Source organism: Condylura cristata, unplaced genomic scaffold, assembly GCF_000260355.1.
Source record: "Condylura cristata isolate star-nosed mole 26May11 unplaced genomic scaffold, ConCri1.0 scaffold00011, whole genome shotgun sequence".
In the NCBI taxonomy this organism is placed as follows: domain Eukaryota; kingdom Metazoa; phylum Chordata; class Mammalia; order Eulipotyphla; family Talpidae; genus Condylura; species Condylura cristata.
In genome coordinates, this window is record NW_004567112.1 from 27,109,038 (window position 1) to 27,131,197 (window position 22,160).

The window sequence follows — 22,160 nt, forward strand, 5'->3', positions numbered from 1 at the left end:
AACTTAGATTCCTCAGAAACATTTATCTAGCTTTTCTTTAACTTGACATAATTTGATTCAGTGATCAGTTTCTAAAAGACCTGACACCTTGATAACTTAGTGTGTTTCTCCTTGTGTCTTTTTGGCATTGTTAGTCAAATCACATCTCATTCAAAGACATATTAGAGTCCTAAGTGAACCTTTAATTTGATTTGCAGCCATCTAGGATAGTGTGCTTCTTTGATAAATATAATCAAGTAGATTTTCAAGCATGACTTGAAATATGTCTTGGTTTTAAATTGTGCTGTGACTTCTCATTCAGGTGGTGTCACTTCACAAATCAATTATATGCAAATGGCTGTTTAAACATGTCTTATTGGAGGTGAGAGGGAGCATGTTGGTGTGATATGACTCTTACTTCCTTTCTTCCATCCATTTTATTCACAATTTCCACATTCTTATTTTAATGATTGTGAATTTAATTTTTAGGGATTTTTCTTACCAATTAGTGTTAATAAGCTAGTTTTCAGGTCTAAGTCATTTAATTTAATGGTCATCCATGTAGATTATGAGAAAGAATCTTTGGGGGACATTTCCTCTTGATTTTGTGATATAAAATAATTCAACTAACTAAAATACACAGAGCAACACTAATTATAGGTGTAAAAGACTCTAATTATAGGTGTAAAAGAACTTTGGTAACCGTATAGGAGTGGTAAATTAGAACAATGAGACTGCATAAGATTATAGAAAATGTTCCATGTATGTATACATTATTTTTTAGCGTAACAGGTGATATTGTGGACAGAATGATCTTCTCTTTTACGGTGCTGGTAGAAAAATAATTATTCAAATAGGACAAATAAAACTACAGTACTACCTGTGAGTAAAGGTCAACAAAATGATTTTGTGCTAACCTTTGACACCCTGTTTCTTCAGAAACCTGATAAAAATAGAATATCAGTTCTGCTACCAGATAGCATTGGTTATGGTAAAAAATGACTCCTACACTAGAAGAATTATGATAGATTATTAATGAGATATATGTCCTGTTGAAAGTACAAGTAGACTGAATGTAGGGAACCCCATGCCATGATCACCAAATGTTTTATTTTTGGGTTGTTAAAAGAAATGCAGATCCGGTGTAGTTTGTGTCTTCTAAGCCAGGGTCACCGGGGCAACCGCCCTGTGGGCTCACTGTCTTACAGTAGAGCTGAGCCTGGAGCTGAGCCTGATGAGGCCAGGTCTGAGGGTGCCCTGCTGACATGTTGCATAGCTCCTCCTCTGTGTGTTTCTGCAAAGGTCACCTGACACCAGGTGTGACCGATTGGACCCTGTGAAGGTCCAGTTGAATGCAAGATCATTTTTGGTGGTTGAGCAAAGTGGGTCAGGTCCACTTTACACTGAAATTGATTCTATGTGGATTAAATTCCCAACTACTAATAGCAAAGTTTAAACACTTTAAGAGTTGATACTCTTTTCTAAAAAAGTAATGTTTCATATATTATTTCAAATGACAATTAGCTAATTAATTAGAATTTAATATATTCTGAGATGATTAAATTATTTCTAAATGTAATTTAATCTCGCATTTCAGTTAATGTGTACCTATTTTAGGTAAAGACTTAAGTTACCTGTTTTGACTTGTTCAGAAAAAATAAATATGATAGGAGTGCTGTTAATATCATTCCCAAATCATGGTTTTGTTTTGAAATTGATTAAACCTTGTTCTGGAATGATAGCCCACAAAAGGTATTCCAGATCTAGGAAGGTTCATGGAATTAAACAGAACACATACACACAGCAAGAGGGGAAAAGCGTAATAAGTTTTTATGAAATTAAAGTTATTGAAAGACATTTCAAAAACAGTTGAAAAGACAGGACTTGGATTGTGGCTGGGAATATTGCATGTGGGAGAGAGCAGCGTGAGGTGAAGAGGGAAAATTAGCTACAGGCCTGGCTGCGGAGGTCCTACAGGATTTTTGGCCTGCTCTTCCTTTCGCTCATAGTATTTCTTTGCCTCTTTGCTTAGCCTTTTCTTTTACCTTCTAGGTATGTGGAATTTATGTATCACCTTTTTCTGTTACTTTATTAAAACACCAGGCCCTCCCTGGTGGCGCAGTGGGTTAAAGCACTGCACTAAGAAGCTTAAGCCACTTCCACTTCCGCATGAGTTTGATTCCCGCCTGCCCCGGAGGAGACCACATTGTGTGGCAGACCTCTCCTGACCCGCCCACTGCTCCCCTCAGCAGTGTACTTCGTCGATCTGCCTGTTCTGCTCCCCACTCTGTCTCTGGTGAATCCTCTCACCCTCCGCATCTCTGGCCTGTACCCCAGTTCTGTATGAATAAATAAATCAATCTTTAAAAAAAAAAACACCAGTTGTGATTTTTATTTGCTTGCTGGTGTATTCTCTCTCTTGTGATTAGAATTTCTGTTTTGCACAAGAGCAGAATAGAAGCCTTTCTTGTTCATTGTTTTATCTGTAGCACTTAAACAATACCTGCACATACTAGGCCCCAAGAAAAGAAATGTCAAATGAATGAGTGGATTAATTGAAGCACAATTGAGGACTAAATATTGATTACTGACTCTTTTATTTCAGTGTGAGTTTTTCCCCTTGAATATATTCAACTTTGTTTACCTGTGAGCCAGGTGCCTTACAGGAAGCTGCAAATGCAACAAAGTCATCTCTCCCTCAAGCATTACAAAATCCCATTGGCAGAGACATACTTAGAATTATTGGGTTAAATTAATAGTGATAAATATGGTGCTAGGAATCTTATATTCATTGTAAATTAAATGTGATAAGCAGCCACTCCAAAATTTGGGTTGTGTTAATATTTTAAGAAAAAGGAAGCTTACTTTTATCAATTTTTAGAAAATAATATGAGTGATTTCATACAAATCACTTGTATGTACATCTTACTGTATACTCTGTACTACTGACAGATTGGGAATTTGTTAATAGGGAAATGCACATTGGAAGTGATTTCTAAGAATAATAGCAACACTGTTGTGGTTTTAACTCTCTTATTGAAGACCTTATTCTTCTTAAGAAGCCATAGAGATCATATTTCTCTCAAACTATCCTAAAATCACAGCCATAATTTTGTTTCCTTACATTTCTAGGTTTTTGAAGATAATATTAACTCGGAGGATGTAGATTACTATCTTCAGAAATTCCAACATAGTAAATATGAGAGACTTTATAAAGATGACACAGGAAGGTATAACTGATCTGTTTATTTAGTGAGTTTTCTGCTTATTCATAATTACAGCTAGTCCTCTGAGTGGAGACAGTGAGTAATGACCCTCAAATTTTTAATCATTTTAAGCTATAGCTCATTATAGTAAGTATGACTGCATTTGGCTTGACATAGTGTATATTTGTGATCTCATAACTGGTTTTAACACAAGAAAAAGGTTGTTCTAAAGAATTCAGTTAGTCTATTGTCTCAGCAGCTTTACAGTTCCAAACTTTATGTATGTGTTTGCAGCTCTTAGAAGGGAGCAGGTTGCGCTAAGGTAACACTGAGTTGGGGGGCAGGTGTAATGAAATTTAAATTTCAGGAAGAATTTCCTTTATATTGGATCTTAGACCCAGAAATTAAGTTAAAACACATTTGTTAAGTGAGGGTGCACGTTGCCATAAGTGGCAGCCTTTAGCTTAAGTAAGTCAGTTGATTAGAGAGAAATTCAAAAGGAAACAGAAAGTAATGTGGGTAATAACTGAAAAATCCCAAGAGAGAACTGTAGCTACATCGGATATAAAGTTTATTTATTTATTTATTTATTTATTAAGATGAGGGACAACAGAGTATTCTCACATCTGGAAGAACTTGTATATAGGGAGAGATTAATAATATATGAAGAAAAACCCAGGGGAAAGGAGGAAGGCAGGTGAATATGTGATCCAAACAACTTGTTTGCAAGCCACGTAAACATGGGCGAAATGGGAGTTTGTGATCAGAGACTGGGACTTTCAAATGTTCTATTTGGAAGGGGGCCAATTCTCAGTGCTGACAGTGGAAGCAGGTAGCTGAACTGTAAGGGAGGTGAATGCCAGTTGAACTATTAATATGGAGTATCTGAGATCTTTATTAAATGATTACATTTGTTCAAAGATCATAAATGTATGTTTTAATTTCTTTTCTAAGTGAGAGTGAACGCAGCACATGGCTGACCAATGACTCCTATCAAAGAGACCTTTGGAGCAGTGAGTCTGAAGAGCTTGCAGGACCTTCCCGGATTTCCAACCCACAGCTTGAAGGTAGGACTTTACCCTGTTTTTATAGCAGACTCTTAAGGACACTGAGCTTCAGAGGTATGCACAAAGAGTTTTCTAAAATAAATACAAGAAAAATCTAGGAACAATTAACAATTAAAATACGATATTCTGTTGAAAATGCTCTATACCCTACATGCTTGCAGATAGATTTCTAGGCTGTCTTTAATATTTTATTCTATCAAATATGCCAATTTAGTAAAATGACTTTTTATTTTCTTAAACTAGGGATTATAAATGTATGTAAACTTGAATATGACCTGCTTCCTTATTTCCTTAGTTTTTATTTGTGATACAGTGTATACTTTGTAAATAAAATAATTTGTTTTAGATTACATATAATTACATGTGGAACAAAAAGAAAAGTTATATATAGTAAAGTAAAACATAATACTGAAGAATATTCTATTTTTTTCTATATAGATGTATTTACATTTGTAAATACAACCACAGACATATATTTGTATATACAAACACAGGCACATATATACACACATATAATAAAAGCTTTCTTTGTGAATTTGAGGAATCACATATGTAACTTAAAAACCTTGGACTTTAAGAGGATCTTAGAGATCTCCTATCTCAACCTCTTATCAAGTGCCAGAACGTTTTCTCAAGTAATTTTTTAATTTGAAAAATATCAGATGTAATAAGGCAATACTGTACTATGCAATTATTGTAAATACATATGCACAAGAATATTTTAAGGAAATGCTCATTTATTCATTTATTTATTGAGGGACTAGTGTTTATAACACTGTATGTGGTTCAGAGTCATAGGGTCACTCCTGCACAGATATGTCTCACACCAAATTAACAAGACATCAGAGAAGACACTTTTTAAACATTTAAGTACAATTTGTATATAGCAGATTCACCCTTTTAGTTCTATGAGAGTAGGCAAAGGGGTCTACCACCACCATCAAGACATTGGTATTTCCTTCAACCCCTCAAATTTCTCCTGTGCTTTCTGTGGTCAACCCCTCACCCCACCATTAGCACCTGGCAACCAGTAATCTGTTTTTTTTCTTATTTTTTACTTTTGTCTTTTCCAAAGTGTCATGTAAATGGAATCATAAATATGTTGCCTTTTGAGTTCAGTTTCTTTCATGTAGCATCATACTTTTAATATTCATTCATATGCCATTGCATAAGTATTTACTTATTTATTGCTAAATAGTATTCTATTGTATATCTACACCAATTTGTTTTTCCATTTGCCAGTTGAAGGACATTTGGGTTGTTTCCAGATTTGGGGGAATCATGGATAAAAGTACTGCAAACATTCACAACTGGTTTTGTGCAAACTTAAGTTCCCATTTCTTTGAGGTAAATGTCTAGAATTGGGTTTCTGAGTCATAAATATGTAACAGATGAACTGTTTCCAAAAATGTCTGTATCAGTAGCGTTTTTACTTTTTTCTCCTTTTTCTTCTCTCTGAGTTTCAGCTAAGGTAGTTTTTTTTCAATCCATCTTCCAGCTCATTGACTCTCTCTGCTGTGTTAAGTCTACTAATAAACCCAGTGAAAACATTCTTTTACAAAGAGTGTTCTTTTAATAACACTTCTATTGGATTTTATAATTTCCACCTCTCTTCAAATTTCCCCTTATGTTAGGGGTCCAATATGATTAAAATGGCTTTACTCTCATGGAAGTTCATTTTATCCCCTTCTGTACATCCTATACCACCTCTCATACTAAATTTAGATATATTGCAAGATGTTAGGATTGCTATGATTGCCCCTTGCAGCCAGAAGTCTCTCTATTGTATACCCCTACCAAGAGCTTTTTGGGAATAGTAGGGTTCAGAGACAAGATGAATTTCCCAGGGCAGGTTCTTAGAAAGTTATACCACTTTTTTGTGCCTGTTCTTTAACTGCTTTTTGTATGTATTTTTTTCTGGCATTAATATAACTTTTGTTCATGTTTCGCTTGGGAAAGAAATTTCTGAGAACTCATTTCACATAAACATTTTATCTCAAAAGTTTTTTAAAATAATACTTTACTATTCACTTGTAGATTTATTGCATTTTGGCCAGTGAATATGATCTATAAAATTTCAAATATTTGTGACCTACACTGTTATTATTTACAAAAAAGATTCTATGTGTACTATTAAATACAATGTATTCTTTTCTGTTATTGTTAGTTATAAGTGCATAATGAAATACAATACATAATGTAATTGTGTTGTATTATGTTTTATATTACGTTATGTAGTATATCTCTTAGATGCTGTATTTATATACTTTTAAATATGCTGTATTTATATACTTTTAAATTTTGTAAATACCATATTGTATATGGTATTTTCTATACTTGGATTGTATGTGATCTATATGTACATGCATGTGTGTGTATGTACTTGATCTGTTTTAAAATAAGGTGTGTTAAACTCTCCACGTTTTCATTTCTGACTCTAAGGACTTCTGCTCAGGGAGGGCCGAAGTTCTTTCTATTTCTCATCCACGTCTTGTTTGTGCTTACCTTGGAATAACTGTCAATTCGTGAACCCAACATTATAAAACAGAACACTTACCAGCTCACTTCAGCTGTTGTATTTATAGCACTGAGCAGTTTTCTCCTAGAATAGTGGGTGTTTTTTATTCCAAAATTAGATAGTCATGATTTTCCAAAATAGGGATTCTTCCTTTCAAAGTAGTAGACCCTTCTTTGGTGAAATAAATTTTGTTAACTTTTAAACGACTTTAATTAAGAGAAAACAAAATAAAATTTCCTTTTACATATATAAAAATAACTTAAAAATGTGAATTTTTCTTTTTTTAGACATGCAAATAGTTACTGAAGCTGAACTAAATCAGTTGGCTCAGATTCGACCGTTCATATTCACGTCTCATGAGCAATCAGCTATCAAGGAATACTTAAAAACATTTGAGAGAAAAGTAGTAGAAAGCGAGATCAACCAGGAGTTCTTGGTATGTGTTTTCCTCTAATACTTGCAATAAAACTTCTATGTGATTTCTTTTTCCACATTACTATGAGGGTTTTTTTTTCTGTTACTCAGATTAAGTATGTTGCTAATGTTTTTAAAATTTATTTTTAAAGTAATGGGTGTATATCTAGTAAAAGTCAGGTAGCGTAAAAGATTATAAAATGGATAGTGTGTCACTTTTTCTTCTGACTTTGTAGGACCCTTTGGAGGGTCCCTCCCCCTAGTAAGCTTGTCATATATACTTACATATGAAATATAAAATTGTTGGACTTGTCACTATTCTGTCCTTTCTTCTAAAAGCAAATTCACATTCAAAATAATTTCTAAATATATTAACAGCTCTCATTCTTTTTACGTGTTGCATGTTACATGGTAGTTAATTGTATGATAAAGACCTTCTTTAAACAGTCCTTTCGATGGACATTTAGATTATTCTAGTTCTTGCTGTCATTATGAACAACAATTATCTCTCTTCTTCATATGCCTGATAATATAATAAATATTCTTTAGAACAAATTCCTACAAAGGTAGTATTTTGTGCTATTAAAGTTTTGGAACTTTGCTTATTGCTTAAATAACAATTTGTTGTTGATGATTTCCTTGGTATTTATTTGAGAACAAATGAATCACTTTCCATATGTTTTAAGTCTTTCGTGCATATTTTCAGTGAACTGCTAGTTCCAATTCTTTGCCCAACTTTCTATTACATTTTAAAATCAATAACTTTATATAAAGAAGACATTACCCATTTCCTTTTTGTTATATGTGGTAAATTTTTACACTTTGTTGATTGTGTTACACATGTGTGTGCACACCCATACATTTACTAAGAGGAAATAGCTAATCTTTAGTGGTTAATATATCAGGGTCATAGTAACTCATTGGGAGTTCAGGTCTTCTGTGTTGTTTGGGAATGCCCCTTGGCGTTCTCTGGGATCATCATAATAACATGTCATATTTTTAAATAAATGTAAAAGTATTTTACTTTTATTATTTTTCAAAATACCAAAGTCTTTGATTCACCTTATATTCAATTTAAGATAGGGTACTTGGTAAACCAAATGTTATATAGCTATCCAGTTGCCCACTAGCCTATTAAAATTTCTCTTTAGTCATTTAAACTGTCACTTATGTCATGCACTATATTTTAATTTATATGCAGATATTTTTCATTGATTTGCTTATTCATGCAGTATGCGAAACTTTTAATTAGCATAGCATTTATTGTCTTTTATCATTTGTTAAGACTCATCTTTATACATTTCTCTCCTTCTACAAAGTTACTCTGGTTCTTCCTATAGAATTTTTTCAGATTAATTTTAGAATTAGTTTGCATAAAGATTTAAATGGTGAAAATTTTACCATCTTCTCCTATTGCTTAAAACTTTCACTGGCTCCTCAGTCCCCACTGGGGAATGGCTTTGTACACCACCGCTATTTAATGACTGAAGTGCCAAGCTGCCTACTCAGGGGTTAATGAAAGCTTTTAAAATGTAGACTTTCAGACTTTATTCACAAATATTTTAATATGAGTAGAACTGAATATATCTCAGTTTCTTTTATAGATGAGACCAGGTCTTACTAACTAATTTTGAGTCCCTTGGACTAGATTGCATGCACTTGTTGCCACATGGCTCCTGATCCCAGCGAGGACACGCACACCACTCCTGTCTCACCAGGTGGTGTGCTGCACCTTCACTCCGCTCTCCTTGCACACACAGATGCTCAGAGGGTAACTTCTGATGACTCGGGAAGTTATCAAGTACTGCTTCCCTCTTGGAGCTTTCCTTCCCCCACCTCCAGGCACAAGCTGATGCTACCTCTGCTCTGTACCAGCATCTCTACAGTGGCCACATCTAGAGATGTGCACATTTCAGATGTATCTTTGTACTCCAGTATCTAGAACAGTGCTGAGTACATTGTTAAAGCTTAACAGTGCTGAGTGCATTGCTAAAGTTTAATAAATGCTTATTGAATTCATACTTGGTAAAGAAATTCTTAATAAATAATAATAAATTTATTATTATTAACAAAAAATAATAAAATTCTTAATAACACACATTTGAAATGTACATAATGCTTTGTTGCCATGTTACTTAAATAAGAACTTTAAAAGTATCTGCATAGATTTAGAAAAATGACATTATCTGACTAAAAAGAACCTACAATTATAATCGCCATTATGGGAAACATTCCAGTTAGGTTAAGATTGTTTATTTAAGACATATATTTTTAAATAGGAAGATTTCCTTCATTGGTATAGCTTAGCTATATTTTTTTCCCATGGGGCAAGACTTTTTTTTTTTAAACTTTGTATTTCCTTCTTTATATATACATACACTTTAGTTGCTATTATTTTATTGTTTTTGTTTATAAGATGATAGACTTATGAGTAGGTCCTACTCATTATTCTCTATTATCTTTTTGTGTGTGAAAAAGGACAAATATTGAGGAGCAAGGGAAAAATTTTACATTTTATCAAGCAATTTGTTGTTTGACATATCAAATTTGAAATAGAATATATAATATTTTTCTTAATAGGGTTCTGACTTCTCTATACAATATATTTAACATCAGCTCATAACCTATAGGGGTTTAAGGATCATGAACAGAAAACAAAGGCAGATTTTTTTCTTTTTATTTGTTATAGTAAATGCTTGACTTATATCTCTTACCTTTTAAAGTCTTTAGAAAGTACGAATCTGCCTGGTGAGTTCAACTCTGGGAATGAACCAAACAACAGAGATAAAAACAGATATCGGGATATTCTTCCATGTAAGCTAAAAATGGTTTTGATTATTTTCCTGTTGACATTTTGGGAAAAGATAAAAAATGGATTGTATGTCTTTCAGTATGAGGCCTTTGACCATGACCATGATGAAGTGTTCCGACAAATAGCTAGGTATGGGTGGGCTGGGCATATTCTTGGATATACTAGGACATGGATATACTAGTCTAGGTACTTCTTCCAGACAAGATCAGAGAATTATTTATAGCGATCCTTCAGCCTAATTCCTATGCAGCACTACTTCTCAGGTCATAAACCATCTAGAACATAAATTCTAATAGTCTGAGACTTCTGTCATATTTGGTATCTAAATCCCTGACTACTTGTCCCTTTGTTTAGACACACAAGTATAATGGGACTGTTTTTATCCTTTGTGTTGGTCAATAAAGCTGTTAAACGACTCTCCGCCAGGAGGCTGCTCTTGGATTGTCTCCACAGAAGGCCTTATACATTACTGGGTGAAGCTAGTGACACTGCACCCCATCCTCCCCCAACACCCACAGATTCTCATAGAATTTATCTCAGATTATCCAAAAAGCAGAAACAGAATACAGCACAGTTTTAATGTGAGACAGAAAATCTCAAGCCTCTCATTCTTTTCAAGATAAGTTTATTCCCAAATTGAATTTGGCATTTTTCTTTTCTCCAACTTGATCTTTGTCCTTATATCTTACTTGCAATAAGCACCTACTTGTCCAAGCCAGGAAACTGCAATATCCAAAAGTAGTCACTAGGTACTTTTGTTTTACTCTCTTAATGCCTCTAGAATCTTCCCTCACATTTTGATTCCCGATTCTGCCAACTTAGACTGAGCCTGTTCTCTCAGCCTGTCTCTGACTTTTTCACTGCCTCCAGTATTGTTTTCTCACTGCAGCTACAGACATGATTTTCTCAAAATGTAAATCAGAACATCCTTTTAGAGTTTTTCTTTGGCTTTCTGTTACCAGCATGTTAAAATTCTATAGCATGTCATAAATTACATCTCTTTATCCTCACTCCCCCGGAGCTGCTTTTGGTCTCTGCAATGTATCATCTCTTTCTCTTGTCTCCAAGCTTTTGAACCTGTGATCCCATCCATCCACCTCTCTTTGATGAGGTAATTCCTACTGTCTCTTAGAGCTATTTTGTTTAGACCTTCCTTGTTTTCCTTAAAGCATCTTGTGAATACCTTCTTCTGCTCACCAAAAATGTATATTTTAATTATCTGTTTACTCTCCTGTTTCTCCTATTAGACTTGATGTAGTTATCATAGATGCCAGAGTAGAACACAGTGATGGCTATCTAAGGCTAAACACCTTCTTACTTACTTGGCTCACTCCAATCTAAAATAACTTTGTTATTATAAGTGTAATAAATAACCTCCCAAGATAAAATTATTTATTTTGCTACCATGATGGAAAAGGTATGCAGAAGTGCATATTTCTGAAATCTGAATGATGGGCTGCTATTAGACATTTTAAGAGAGAATGCAAATGATTGGGTTCCACTCTGAGTGCTCAGATGTTCCCATTATTACTCCTGCCCCTACATGTACAAGTAGCTCTCAAGGAGACTGGATGCAATTGCTCTTCAAATGAATCTCTCAGGATTATAAGAGAATTTAGCATTTCATCTGGCTTGAACTTTTTATTCTTAGTACAAGAAGAATGTCAGCTAAAATGATGCAAAAATATGAAAAAGAGTTAAATGATTAAAACTAAAAATCATGTAAGCCTTTTGCTTTTCTCTTAAAAGAGAATAAACTGTAATTCAACCAAGTTATATTTTTAAGACCACTGAGTTATTTACTTCATACCTCAGTGTAATTAAAAACTAGCCAATTTAAGAGATAACTCATAGAAAGTTTCTTTGATATCTTTCCCACACTTTTTTTTTTTTAACTTATAGAGAAAGCTCCTGAAAAATCACATCAGGAAAATCAGAGGGATAATTTTCTTTTCTGTTAGAAGTGTGCTGAGCATACTCACTGGGGGGCTCACACAGCTCAGGACACTGTGAGGGCAGCAGCCCCTGCTCTGCTCAGCGCCCACACGCATGCTTTCAGTCAGTTTAGATAGACTCCAGTCCCTCAGCCACACAATTCCAGTTGCAGAAAAAGAAGTTCCCCTAAGTAATAAGGCATTCTGTCTCCAGGCTCTTTGGACTCAAGACTCATCACCAACTCTCTCCCTCCAGTCTTGCAATCTGTCCTATAAATTTCAAGATGGCTAGCCCCCACAGTCATGTGAACCAAACCTTTAAAATAAATCTCTCTCACTCTTTATATACTAAATGGATTATATTTCTCTTGGAAAACTGATTGATACAAATTTTGGTACCGAGAGTGGTTCTGTTCTACAGAAACAAAATCTTAAGGATGAGTATTATGAATTGTTTCATTAATCTGATAAAATTTAAAAGGAATGAATGACTCTTCTTTCCAGTGCCAAGAGAGACTGGTAGTCTGTGGTGTGATGTAGCAGTGGAGACATACAAAATATCACCGCAATACTTCACAAGAAGCAAAGTTCTGGATGACTGTTAATTTGATGCCCTAGAACTTTTCATCAAAGTAGGAATTATTATGAAATTAGCTAGATGATTCTAGTTACACTGGGCAAAGTGAGGATGAGAAAGGATGCTCTTAGGGTTTCACATGTGTAGCTCAAGAGCCACATAAATGTCCTAGAACTTTTGTCTGCTTGGAGGCAACCCTTACCTTCTGAAGATATGGGTCTGAAAATCAAACCCAAGGTCTCATTCTGCAAATGACTGAATTACAATGGAAATTGAATTCCCAGCTTTGCAGGATGTTGAAGTGAGGGCATTGGTTGAGAATGAATGGTGTTGCAAATCTGAGTGAAAAAATGGAAATTGAACATGAACGTGAAGATGGACACATAAAGCTAGAGAGGTACATTTGGAGGTCAAGTAACTGATGGGAGTTTTCGTTCAATTCCATTTCACAGTGGGCCCAATGAGTCTTGATCTCTGTAGTTATCTTCCTAGTTTTAGAATTTGTGTCATAGGAGCAGGCATACTCAGTAGCTGGCCAGTTCCTCACATGGGTTCTGTGACCTGTGGAGTAGTAAGGACTATTGTGGTGGAAAAGGCCAAGTGGAAGCTGACAGAACTGCTTTTACTAGGAAGTTAGTAAAATAAAGGCAATACTGCATCCCTGGGGATAATGTGGAGGCTAGTGCTAAGGTCTTAAAAAGATGCAGGGATGGTGACTCCCACCACATCCTCCCTCATTCAATGCATCTACTTAACCTGTGGAAAAAACAGATGGATCTCAGAGAATGATCTTTCTAAATCCTCTTGTTACATAATTATGTCACTAAACATTATCCTTTCAAACATTATAACATTTTCTCAGATTTCATTTAGAATATAAGGAGGAGTTCTTAAGATATTCTTCCTTTATATAGAAAGGAAAACATTTGCCATTTCTCAGAATGGTCTCCTTTTGTGATATCTTTCTATATCTAGTGACTGTTTCCCCTAAATATTCATAAGGAATATGTTTCTGTGTTAGAATTTGAGAAGGGTTTTGTCGGAAATTGTGTGAGTTATCCTGGGCAGACCATATTTTCTAGGTAAGTGATCCACATGACTGAGTAGGGGAGAGTAGTAGTATTGAGACTACTGCATGGTGGAGAGACCCCCCCTGTGCTGAAGGCATTTATTCTGTGTGTGGGGAGCAGTCACAGCAGCTCCAGATATCTTTGTAAAGTGGAAAAGATTCCCATGTGAAGACTAATCCTGGACCAGTGAATTTTATTAGTGAGCTGAGAAGTTCCACTTGTTCTCTCTTTTGTCCCTTTAACATTTGTTGTAATAATTTGTCCCATGTTATTTGGAGCAAACCCCTTTCTTTGCATCCTTTTGCTACTATACCTTTTCTGTAATAGCCACATCACCAGGTGAAGGCAGAGGGTGAAAAAAGATGGCTGCCTTATGTGGGGACATTGGTAAAATTCCATTAATCCTAATATTTGTATTTGACCAAGTATCAGAGACTGTTTTCCCTTTTTATCTTGGAACCCATTACTCCAGGTTCACTTTTGTGTACAGATCCTTCTAACTTGTAAAAGAATACCATCCACTTGTTCTCTCAGAGGGCTCCTCCTCTCCTGTGTTGAGTTGCAGACCAGAAGGAACCTCCTTAACCCAAACCTACCTGTGCTACATCTAACTGATATATTTCAGTGTTGAGATACTGATGGTATCCTCTGTTTAGCAGAACATTATTTAAAACAAAACAAAATGAAAATTCCCCTAATTGTTTATTTCTAGAGCATACCAATAGGTTTGGAAGGGAAAAATGCAAATTTATGAACTTAATCCTTTTGAAAAGAAACTTCCATGCCATCATCTCTATTGCTCAAAGAGAGAAATGGATTTACCTGTGTGAAAGGCTTTTGTAATGTCTGCCTCTCCTGCTTTTCCTTTTATCTACTGGATGTTTCTGTTTTTGTAACAGATGATTCAACACGGGTTCCTCTTGGGGAAAACAAGGACTACATCAATGCTAGTTATATTAGAATAGTCAATTCTGAAGAAGAGTATTTTTATATTGCTACTCAAGGACCACTGCCAGATACCATAGAAGACTTTTGGCAAATGGTTTTAGAAAATAACTCTAATATTATTGTCATGATAACCAGAGAGACAGAATGCGGAGTTACCAAATGCCACCATTACTGGCCCATTGCTATAGACAAGCCTTTGGAATTGAAAAACTGTCGTATCTCTTTGGAAAAATACCAGATACTTCAATATTTCATCATTCGAATATTTCAAGTTATGAGGAAGTCTGTAAGTATTTAAAAAATAAGTATTATATATGTGTACGTATTTATATAAACACACGTCAGGTATTGAAGTTAAAAGTAGGATGGGATATAGAATAGAGAGACACTTTTAAATAACTTGTTTTTACTTCTTAGTACCAGAGAGTAAGATACTACCACCTCCAAACTCTGACTGGAGAGATTAAAAACTTGAAAAGGGGAGTTGGGGCAGAGAGGATAGTTGCCTCATCCTGGGCTACTTGTGCTGAGAGTGAGATATGATTCCGTCCTTCAGGCATGCTAGTCACTGTGCCAGGTCCTATCTTTGCTGAGTGTGGAGAGTTTAGTGTACTCACTGATACCATTGGAACTGATACTGATCTCAGTGGTAATACTGAGATTTGTATGGGGTGCTTTTGGGGTTCAGAAAGGAAGTATATTAACTTTACTTGGGATTTGGGGGAATGTTTGCTGTACCAGGCAACAACTAATTGAAAATTACTCAAAGGAGAACTCTGAGAAGAAGCAGATTCTTAGATATAAAATAACATGGGATGTGTATAGAGAAATATAGCTAGTTCAGTGTCTTTGAAATGTAAAAGTTCAATGACAGGGAGTAACGCAATATAATGATGAGGCTATAGAAAAGAAACTGGGATCAATCAGAGCATGAAATGTCTTGGATTTCAGCTAAGGAGCACAAATGAACCTTACCATGAAGGTAATTGGAAGACAATGAAGGTAAGAAGGTGACATAATCAGTTGGCAGTGAGATATAAATCAGAGACCTTGGTGTTTTTCAGGTAACATTGGCAGATTTTAATATGACATGACTTATGACTTACAAGTGACAGAAGGAGTGGTCAAAAGTATGCTATCCAATATGGTAGGCACATGTGGCTATTTAAACTTAAATTTAAATTATTTAAACTTATGTAAAACAGCAAATTCAGTTCCTCACTTGCAGAGGTACATTTCAGATGTTACTAGTGGCCACCATGTTGGGAAGCACAGATATAGCACATTTGTAGTCATTATTGAGCGTCCTGTTGTGGACTGGTGGTCTAGTATAGTTCATAGATTTTTTTTTTTGCTCTAATAATTTTGGAAAATAGAGAAGGAATATTTTTTAGGAGAAAGTAGTGAGTCACATTGCCCTAAATGGATGGATTAGCAGGTGGGTTGTGCATGTGCTCAGTGGAATGAAGGGGGTGATGAAATTTGAAAAGAGTGATGAGATTTGGCATCATCACCAAAGATGTTGACTGGAGTGATGACATTGACCAGGAAAAGGGTTGCTGAGTTTGGAACCCATCAATTTGTAAGAGCAATAAAATATGAAACTATGTTAATATTTTCTTCTTAGCAGGCTGACTGTGGGATTAGGCATGTAGTTTAAATTTTTTAGGAAAATGAATGGATTCAGGGGTTAGTCAACTAGAAGTAAATCAAGAATAGAAGGGACAGAAGAGCTCCATTTGGTTACATTGTTGCTATACTTGAGTGAAACACAAATCAGGCTGTCCAAGACAGGTGTCCTTCTGGTCAGGAAGTGAGGTTGGAGTTTAAGAACTTGGAGGATTTTTGATACTGGATATTAAAAGTGATGGTATTGCCAGCAGTGGCTGTCACTATGGACACTAGAAAGGAGTGGTCGCCTCTGCAAGAAAGAAAAATGCTGTGATCTTAGAGTGTCTGTTGGGCTATTGAGACCTTGAATTTGCTCTGGATGATGTCAGAATGTGAAGGTCAGGATCTTCAGTGAATGTGACAGATCAATTGAAGGTTTAGCCCTTAAGTGATAAAATCGAGGATGTGAAATGAAGTGGTATGAAACTCAGAGGTAAGAGGGGTTTTTATACAACAGAAGGAATAATGAATTGGAAACAGGTGGACGGCAAGGAGAATTCAACTTAATCCTGGTACCAGGAACACAGAAAATAGGTGATGTCAATTAGAGAGGGTAAAGGAGTGAAGTGCCTTTGGAAGACAGGGAAGGATGAGCATATAGGGAAGTGAGGGTTTTATTGTGGGATGGATTCCTAAGTGAAAAATGAGAAATTGAAGACTTAGAAGTTGAAAAGTAGGAGGCCTGAAGCACAGAGTGGTGACTGGGGAGTGAGGTGTGTGTGTGGTGGTGGTGGTGGGGTTTACACCAATAATAATGATTGGAGAATTTGCTGTTTATGTGCTAGACACTATTCTTATTTTGTACACCTGGATTGGTCTGGTTCCTTACTTCTCTAGTATTCGCTGATTGCATCCTATTAACTGGGTATTGTGCCAGATGCTGGATATAGAAAGGATACAATCTCAACTTCTAGAGTACTATACTGTCTAGTCGGGGAAGACACCAAGCACATTAGTTCCTAGTGATGTTTGGTACATTCTAGGGTGGGGAAGGACAGCTTGCTTGGAAGAAGAAGGAACAGAAGAATGACCTGTCTTCCAGGATTCAAATTCTGGGATCTACTTGTGGTGTCCTGGCATGGAGTCTAGAATGGTGTTCTTCAGGCTGAGACCCACATGCCTCAAAATCATGGTTAAATCTTCACCAGGGCTTCTGTCTTCATGAGTCAGGAAGGTGGAAAGGCCTGCCTTTGCGCAGGGCCTCAGAGGGCAGTGGTGGTGGGAGAAATTCCATTCCTGATACTCGGCAGAGTGAGAGCATTCCTAAACTTGATACCATCACATGATTTTCATTCTCATGTACTAGGATTCAAACTTGAGTTTTCCCTTTGGGATTTAAAATAACTTACTTCTATTTGGAACTTAGGAAAAGGAGGTGCATTGGGGAGAAATAGGGTAGATGTTTGGCTTTCCCATAAGGGGCCCCAGTGGAGTTGTGAAGACTCCTCATTGGACAGTGGGGGATCTCTTGGAAGGGATGAAACAAATCCTTTTTCTTCTGAGGGTACTTTCATGACTTTACTTTCAGGGACTTCAGTATAAGAGTGGGAATTTAGATGGCCACTACCACTTTATTCTCGATGAGGTTGGTATCTCCGCAAATACCTCTTCTCCCCACCTCATCAGGCAACTTGACAGCACCTGTATGTTATTCTTAAATTTACTAGCATAATATTTAAGTTAAGACAGATTGCCTTCCGTCTTGTTCTCAATGTTGCTAACCACCTTTCATTCTGAGAGGTTTTAAGGGTCTTGGTTTTTCTGCAGTCTCATGGATGCAAGAGGCCTCCATTATTGTCCCATCTCTAAACATGTGAGAGCCTTCTGACCTGACACCCACCTCTCAGTCCCCCAGTTCTTACTTTCTCGGCTGTAAAATGAGGATGAAACAGTGCCTGCTTGACAGTGTTGGTGTGAGGATTAGTGACATAATGAATGTGAAGTCTTAGCACAATATCTGGCACATAATCAGTGTTTGATTCATGTTACCTAATAGTATTCTTATTTTTATTACCATATAGCTATTTTATTAGTAGTAGTAGCAGTAGTGATATATATATATATATATATATATATATATGAAATTGAAATCAGATCTCTACTATAAGAAATTGATTCTTCTCTCCCTCTCTCTCTTCCCTCTCCCTCCTTTCTCTCCAGACAGGAAAGAGTCATTCTGTAAAACAATTGCAGTTCACCAACTGGCCAGACCATGGCACTCCTGACTCAGTAGATGGCTTTATAAAGTATGTTCGTTACGTGAGGAAGAGCCACCTTACAGGACCCATGGTTGTTCACTGCAGTGCTGGTGTGGGCCGGACAGGGGTGTTCCTGTGTGTGGATGTTGTGTTCTGTGCCATTGAAAAGAACTTTCCAGTAAGTGTGAGCTAAGTAGGTACACAAATGCTATTAGCACAACACTACTCTTAACAGCCTCTAGTACCTGAGACAGTATGTGGCCTTCAAAAGCAATTTAGTAAATAGGAAACTTGGGAGCTTTGAGTACCTACTTCTGAAAGATTAGCTGCTTGGTACTTAACTGCTGCAGGTTCCTGGATGTGGCTGTGAGGATTAAAATACAAAGTGCATGTGAGTGGCTTTGGACAGTATTTGGAACATAGTAGGTACACAATAAATTTGAGTTTAACTGGTGGTATATTTCCTAGTGATATGCTACATTCTATAATTAGAATAGAGATATAGGTTTATAAACAGGAAATAAGTCCTGCTTCCTTATTGGCTTTCCATGAAGCTTTAAATTGTCAAGTATTCTTATTGGTGTTCCTCTCTACTCTTTTCAGAAATTTTGTCCACCAGAGCTACTCAAAATAAGGTCTTGGACCAGCATCAATCTGTGGATGTTTGTTATCTGCAGCAAGATAAATTTATAGAAATTGAGAGTAAGCATTTAGGAACTTTGAAAGCAGTTTGATATATTGCTGTGACATCCGAGCGCATGAGCAGCGAGTTGGTCTTGTTCAGTAGGGTGTAGACCAGTTTGCCGGCTGTGGAGCTCACAACGGGTGGGGGCATCTCCATGCTGCAAATTGCCTATCAGCTGTGTGAACACGAATGAGTCATGACCTGTGACATTTTAAGATTGGCTTATCAATTAAAACTCCAAGGATATGAAAATCTGAGAATATGAAATCATTTGTTTCTTTTTATTGTTATGTGTATGTACATAATTTTTTAAAAATCAAAACCTGCTTAAAATCCTTAAAACATTGAGAACAATAGTGATTCTTATCTTGCAGTGAGAGTAACTGACAAAACTGAGGCTGCTCTACAACTTTTTATTTTTAGCATGCAGTGGCAGTTGCTAATTACCAGTTACCATATTGTCATCGTAGAATGATGTGACTAATCAGAACTTAACACATTGATCTTACATAATTAACAAAAATCTTATTATATCACTGAGCACATTGTTTCCTGCATTTGAAATATTTTTTTTTTTTTTTTGCCGCAAGACCTTTCTGATAAATATTACAGTAGAAGCTGTCAGCATGCTCTTAGTGCTCACAGTTGGTCTTCTAGCTGATCTACACAGATTCTCCAGGCAAGTTCAGCGATATCTGAGCTGCTCTCTATCCTGTTCCAGGGCGATGTTGCTCAGCACAAGGCCAGAGTCACATTGCCATGACAGTTTCTAAACACTTACTACCAGTTTCTGGACTCATCTCATTGTGGACAAGCAACAGCTCTTTGTGGCTGTGCACAGCATGATGACCACACTTGGTAGTGCTGGTTTCCACGCGCAGGTGCAGGATCTGGTTTGGGGCCAACAGTCGCTCAGGGTCTCCACTTGAGTTGAGAGGACTCTTTAGATGAAAAACAGCTGTGTTACTATTGTGGCCAGAAAAAAACTCTTCTTTGCCTCAGACTTTTCCAGAATTACAATCTGTTTTAAGCTCTCCCCTTGGAGAGCAGGAAGGTACACACAAGGGCAAATTTGTTGTTATTTCTTTTGAAGAGCAATTCTTATTTTAAGTTATTGCTTCCTGCTTTTTCCTGCAAACCCATTTAAATGACTTTTCCTTATCCATTAGACTGTTAAAAATAGCGCATATTCTTATGACTGAAAATGAGACCTTTCTGGTTAAATCTTGACATCTCTTTTGGAAGGCAGTGTGGAGTACTCATTTGGCAATCTCCGGGGTTGAGTTTTTCCCCATTATTCACAATACAAAATTACTGTTATTCTGTTGTAGTTTAATATCTGGAATATTGTGGCCCAAATGAGAGAACAGCGTCGTGGCATGATTCAAACAAAGGTAAGCTGTCACCAAATAAATTCCAGTAAGAAGAGTAATGACTGTAATGATTGAGAGTGTATTGCGTATTACAATTTCAGCTCTTTTATCCACATGGTCTAATTGAATTCTTATTGAGTTGATGCTAGATTTGCTCTGGTAGTATTGATGAAGTACTTCATGTCAGCACAATGATATCTGTGCCATGAGATAGATCACTTAGCAAGTGGCAGAGCCAAAACTAAAACTCACCTGATGCCAGACACACCTGTCCATAATGCCATGTTATTTAAGTAATACATCTAAGGTTACTTTTCATAAATTTCTAAATAGCAATCTGAGGTAATTACTCATCACTAAAAATTTAGTCATTGGCAAGTCATAGGGAGACATTGCTATGTCACAGATTACTCATCAATGGGAAGAAAGGGAGGAGGGGTCCAGAGCAAAGAAAGGGAGGAGTCTGGAGAGTTTGAATAATGACAATGGGCAGGTACTCTTAAATCTTCGAAGAAAAGTTGACATTTTTATAGGTCATTGCTGATATAAAGGGTTTACTTGGTTTTTAAGATTTTATTTATGTGCAGAAGAGGTGGAGTGTAGATTGCCTAGAGACAGAGGGTAAGAAGACTCACCAGAGACAGAGTGGGGGGCAGAACAGTCCCCTCAGAACTGCTGAAGGGAGCAGTGGACAAGACAGGAGAGGTCTGCTGGGCCATGTGGCTCAGCTCCCTGGCCAGGATCAAACTCAGGAATTAGCACTGAGACTTAACCCCTAGCTACCAGGAAGGTCCCAAGTGTTTTATTTAAAGTAAGGTTACCTCGAGACTTGAGGCTACACCTAAAAAATGATGAAATTTGATTTATCTAGAAAAGAGATTAGGAGATTGAAATTGAGAGGAAATTTCCCCTTCAGTTAAATGGCTGTGAACCATGAACTAGTTCATGTACCTTTATCTTTCTGATATTAAAAAAATACAATTATAAAAGTTCTTGGTTAAATATTTGCTTAAAGAACTTTGTGATTTGAAATTACGTGTGTTCTCTGAATGTTGTTACTGGTGTTCAATTATTTAACATTCCATTGTTTTTCATCTATATGTATATAGGAGCAGTATTGTTTTTGTTTTAAAATTGTGCTTGAAGTTCTTAAGAAGCTTCAGACTGTCAATTAAGAAAGGCTTCCATTGCTTCATACTGGAAGTGACCACGTGGCTTGGAGCCTCCCCATAAAGAACATGCTCAAGCTGTGCTGACGGGCTTTGCTGATGTGTACAATGTACTTTCTTTGCGTATCAGTTGATTTTCTTCCTGACTTCTCCGTGAAGGTAGCATCATTTGGTTGGAGTCAGTAGTGTTTACCCGTTGATCTTAATAGATGGATTCAAAATATCCTCTCACATTTTCCAGTGTAACAAAAGTTACTTGAAAATACTTGTAACCTTTTTTGTTGAAGGGATTACAGGACTCATAAATAACATAAACTAAGTTCAGTAAGATGTTGTTTGGAAAAACGATTAAAGGAGTTGGGATTTCCAGGACCTGATAGTGTCCTTAGTCTGGGAAACGTGGGACCGGTAAACTGCAGAAGCTTATCATAATCTCTTACGGATGTGTACAAACAGATATTTGTTCATATTGTCAAGCTTTTAGGAGATATTTAAATAACTCAGTTCACTGAAGGGTCCAGTTGGGGTGCATTAACTGT

General features: G+C 36.4%; 1 protein-coding gene across 1 annotated transcript; it reads left to right on the forward strand.

Annotated features, from left to right (window-relative positions):
- The first annotated feature begins 4,113 nt into the window (after positions 1–4,113).
- Positions 4,114–21,670, forward strand: PTPN20 (protein tyrosine phosphatase, non-receptor type 20). The gene is made up of 7 exons (XM_004681046.1): positions 4,114–4,252; positions 7,058–7,206; positions 9,908–9,998; positions 14,477–14,811; positions 18,357–18,572; positions 20,411–20,473; positions 21,562–21,670. Exons 1-7 carry the CDS (start codon positions 4,114–4,116, stop codon positions 21,625–21,627), a joined length of 1,059 nt encoding a protein of 352 aa, XP_004681103.1. The 3' UTR covers positions 21,628–21,670.
- Positions 21,671–22,160: the final 490 nt, after the last annotated feature.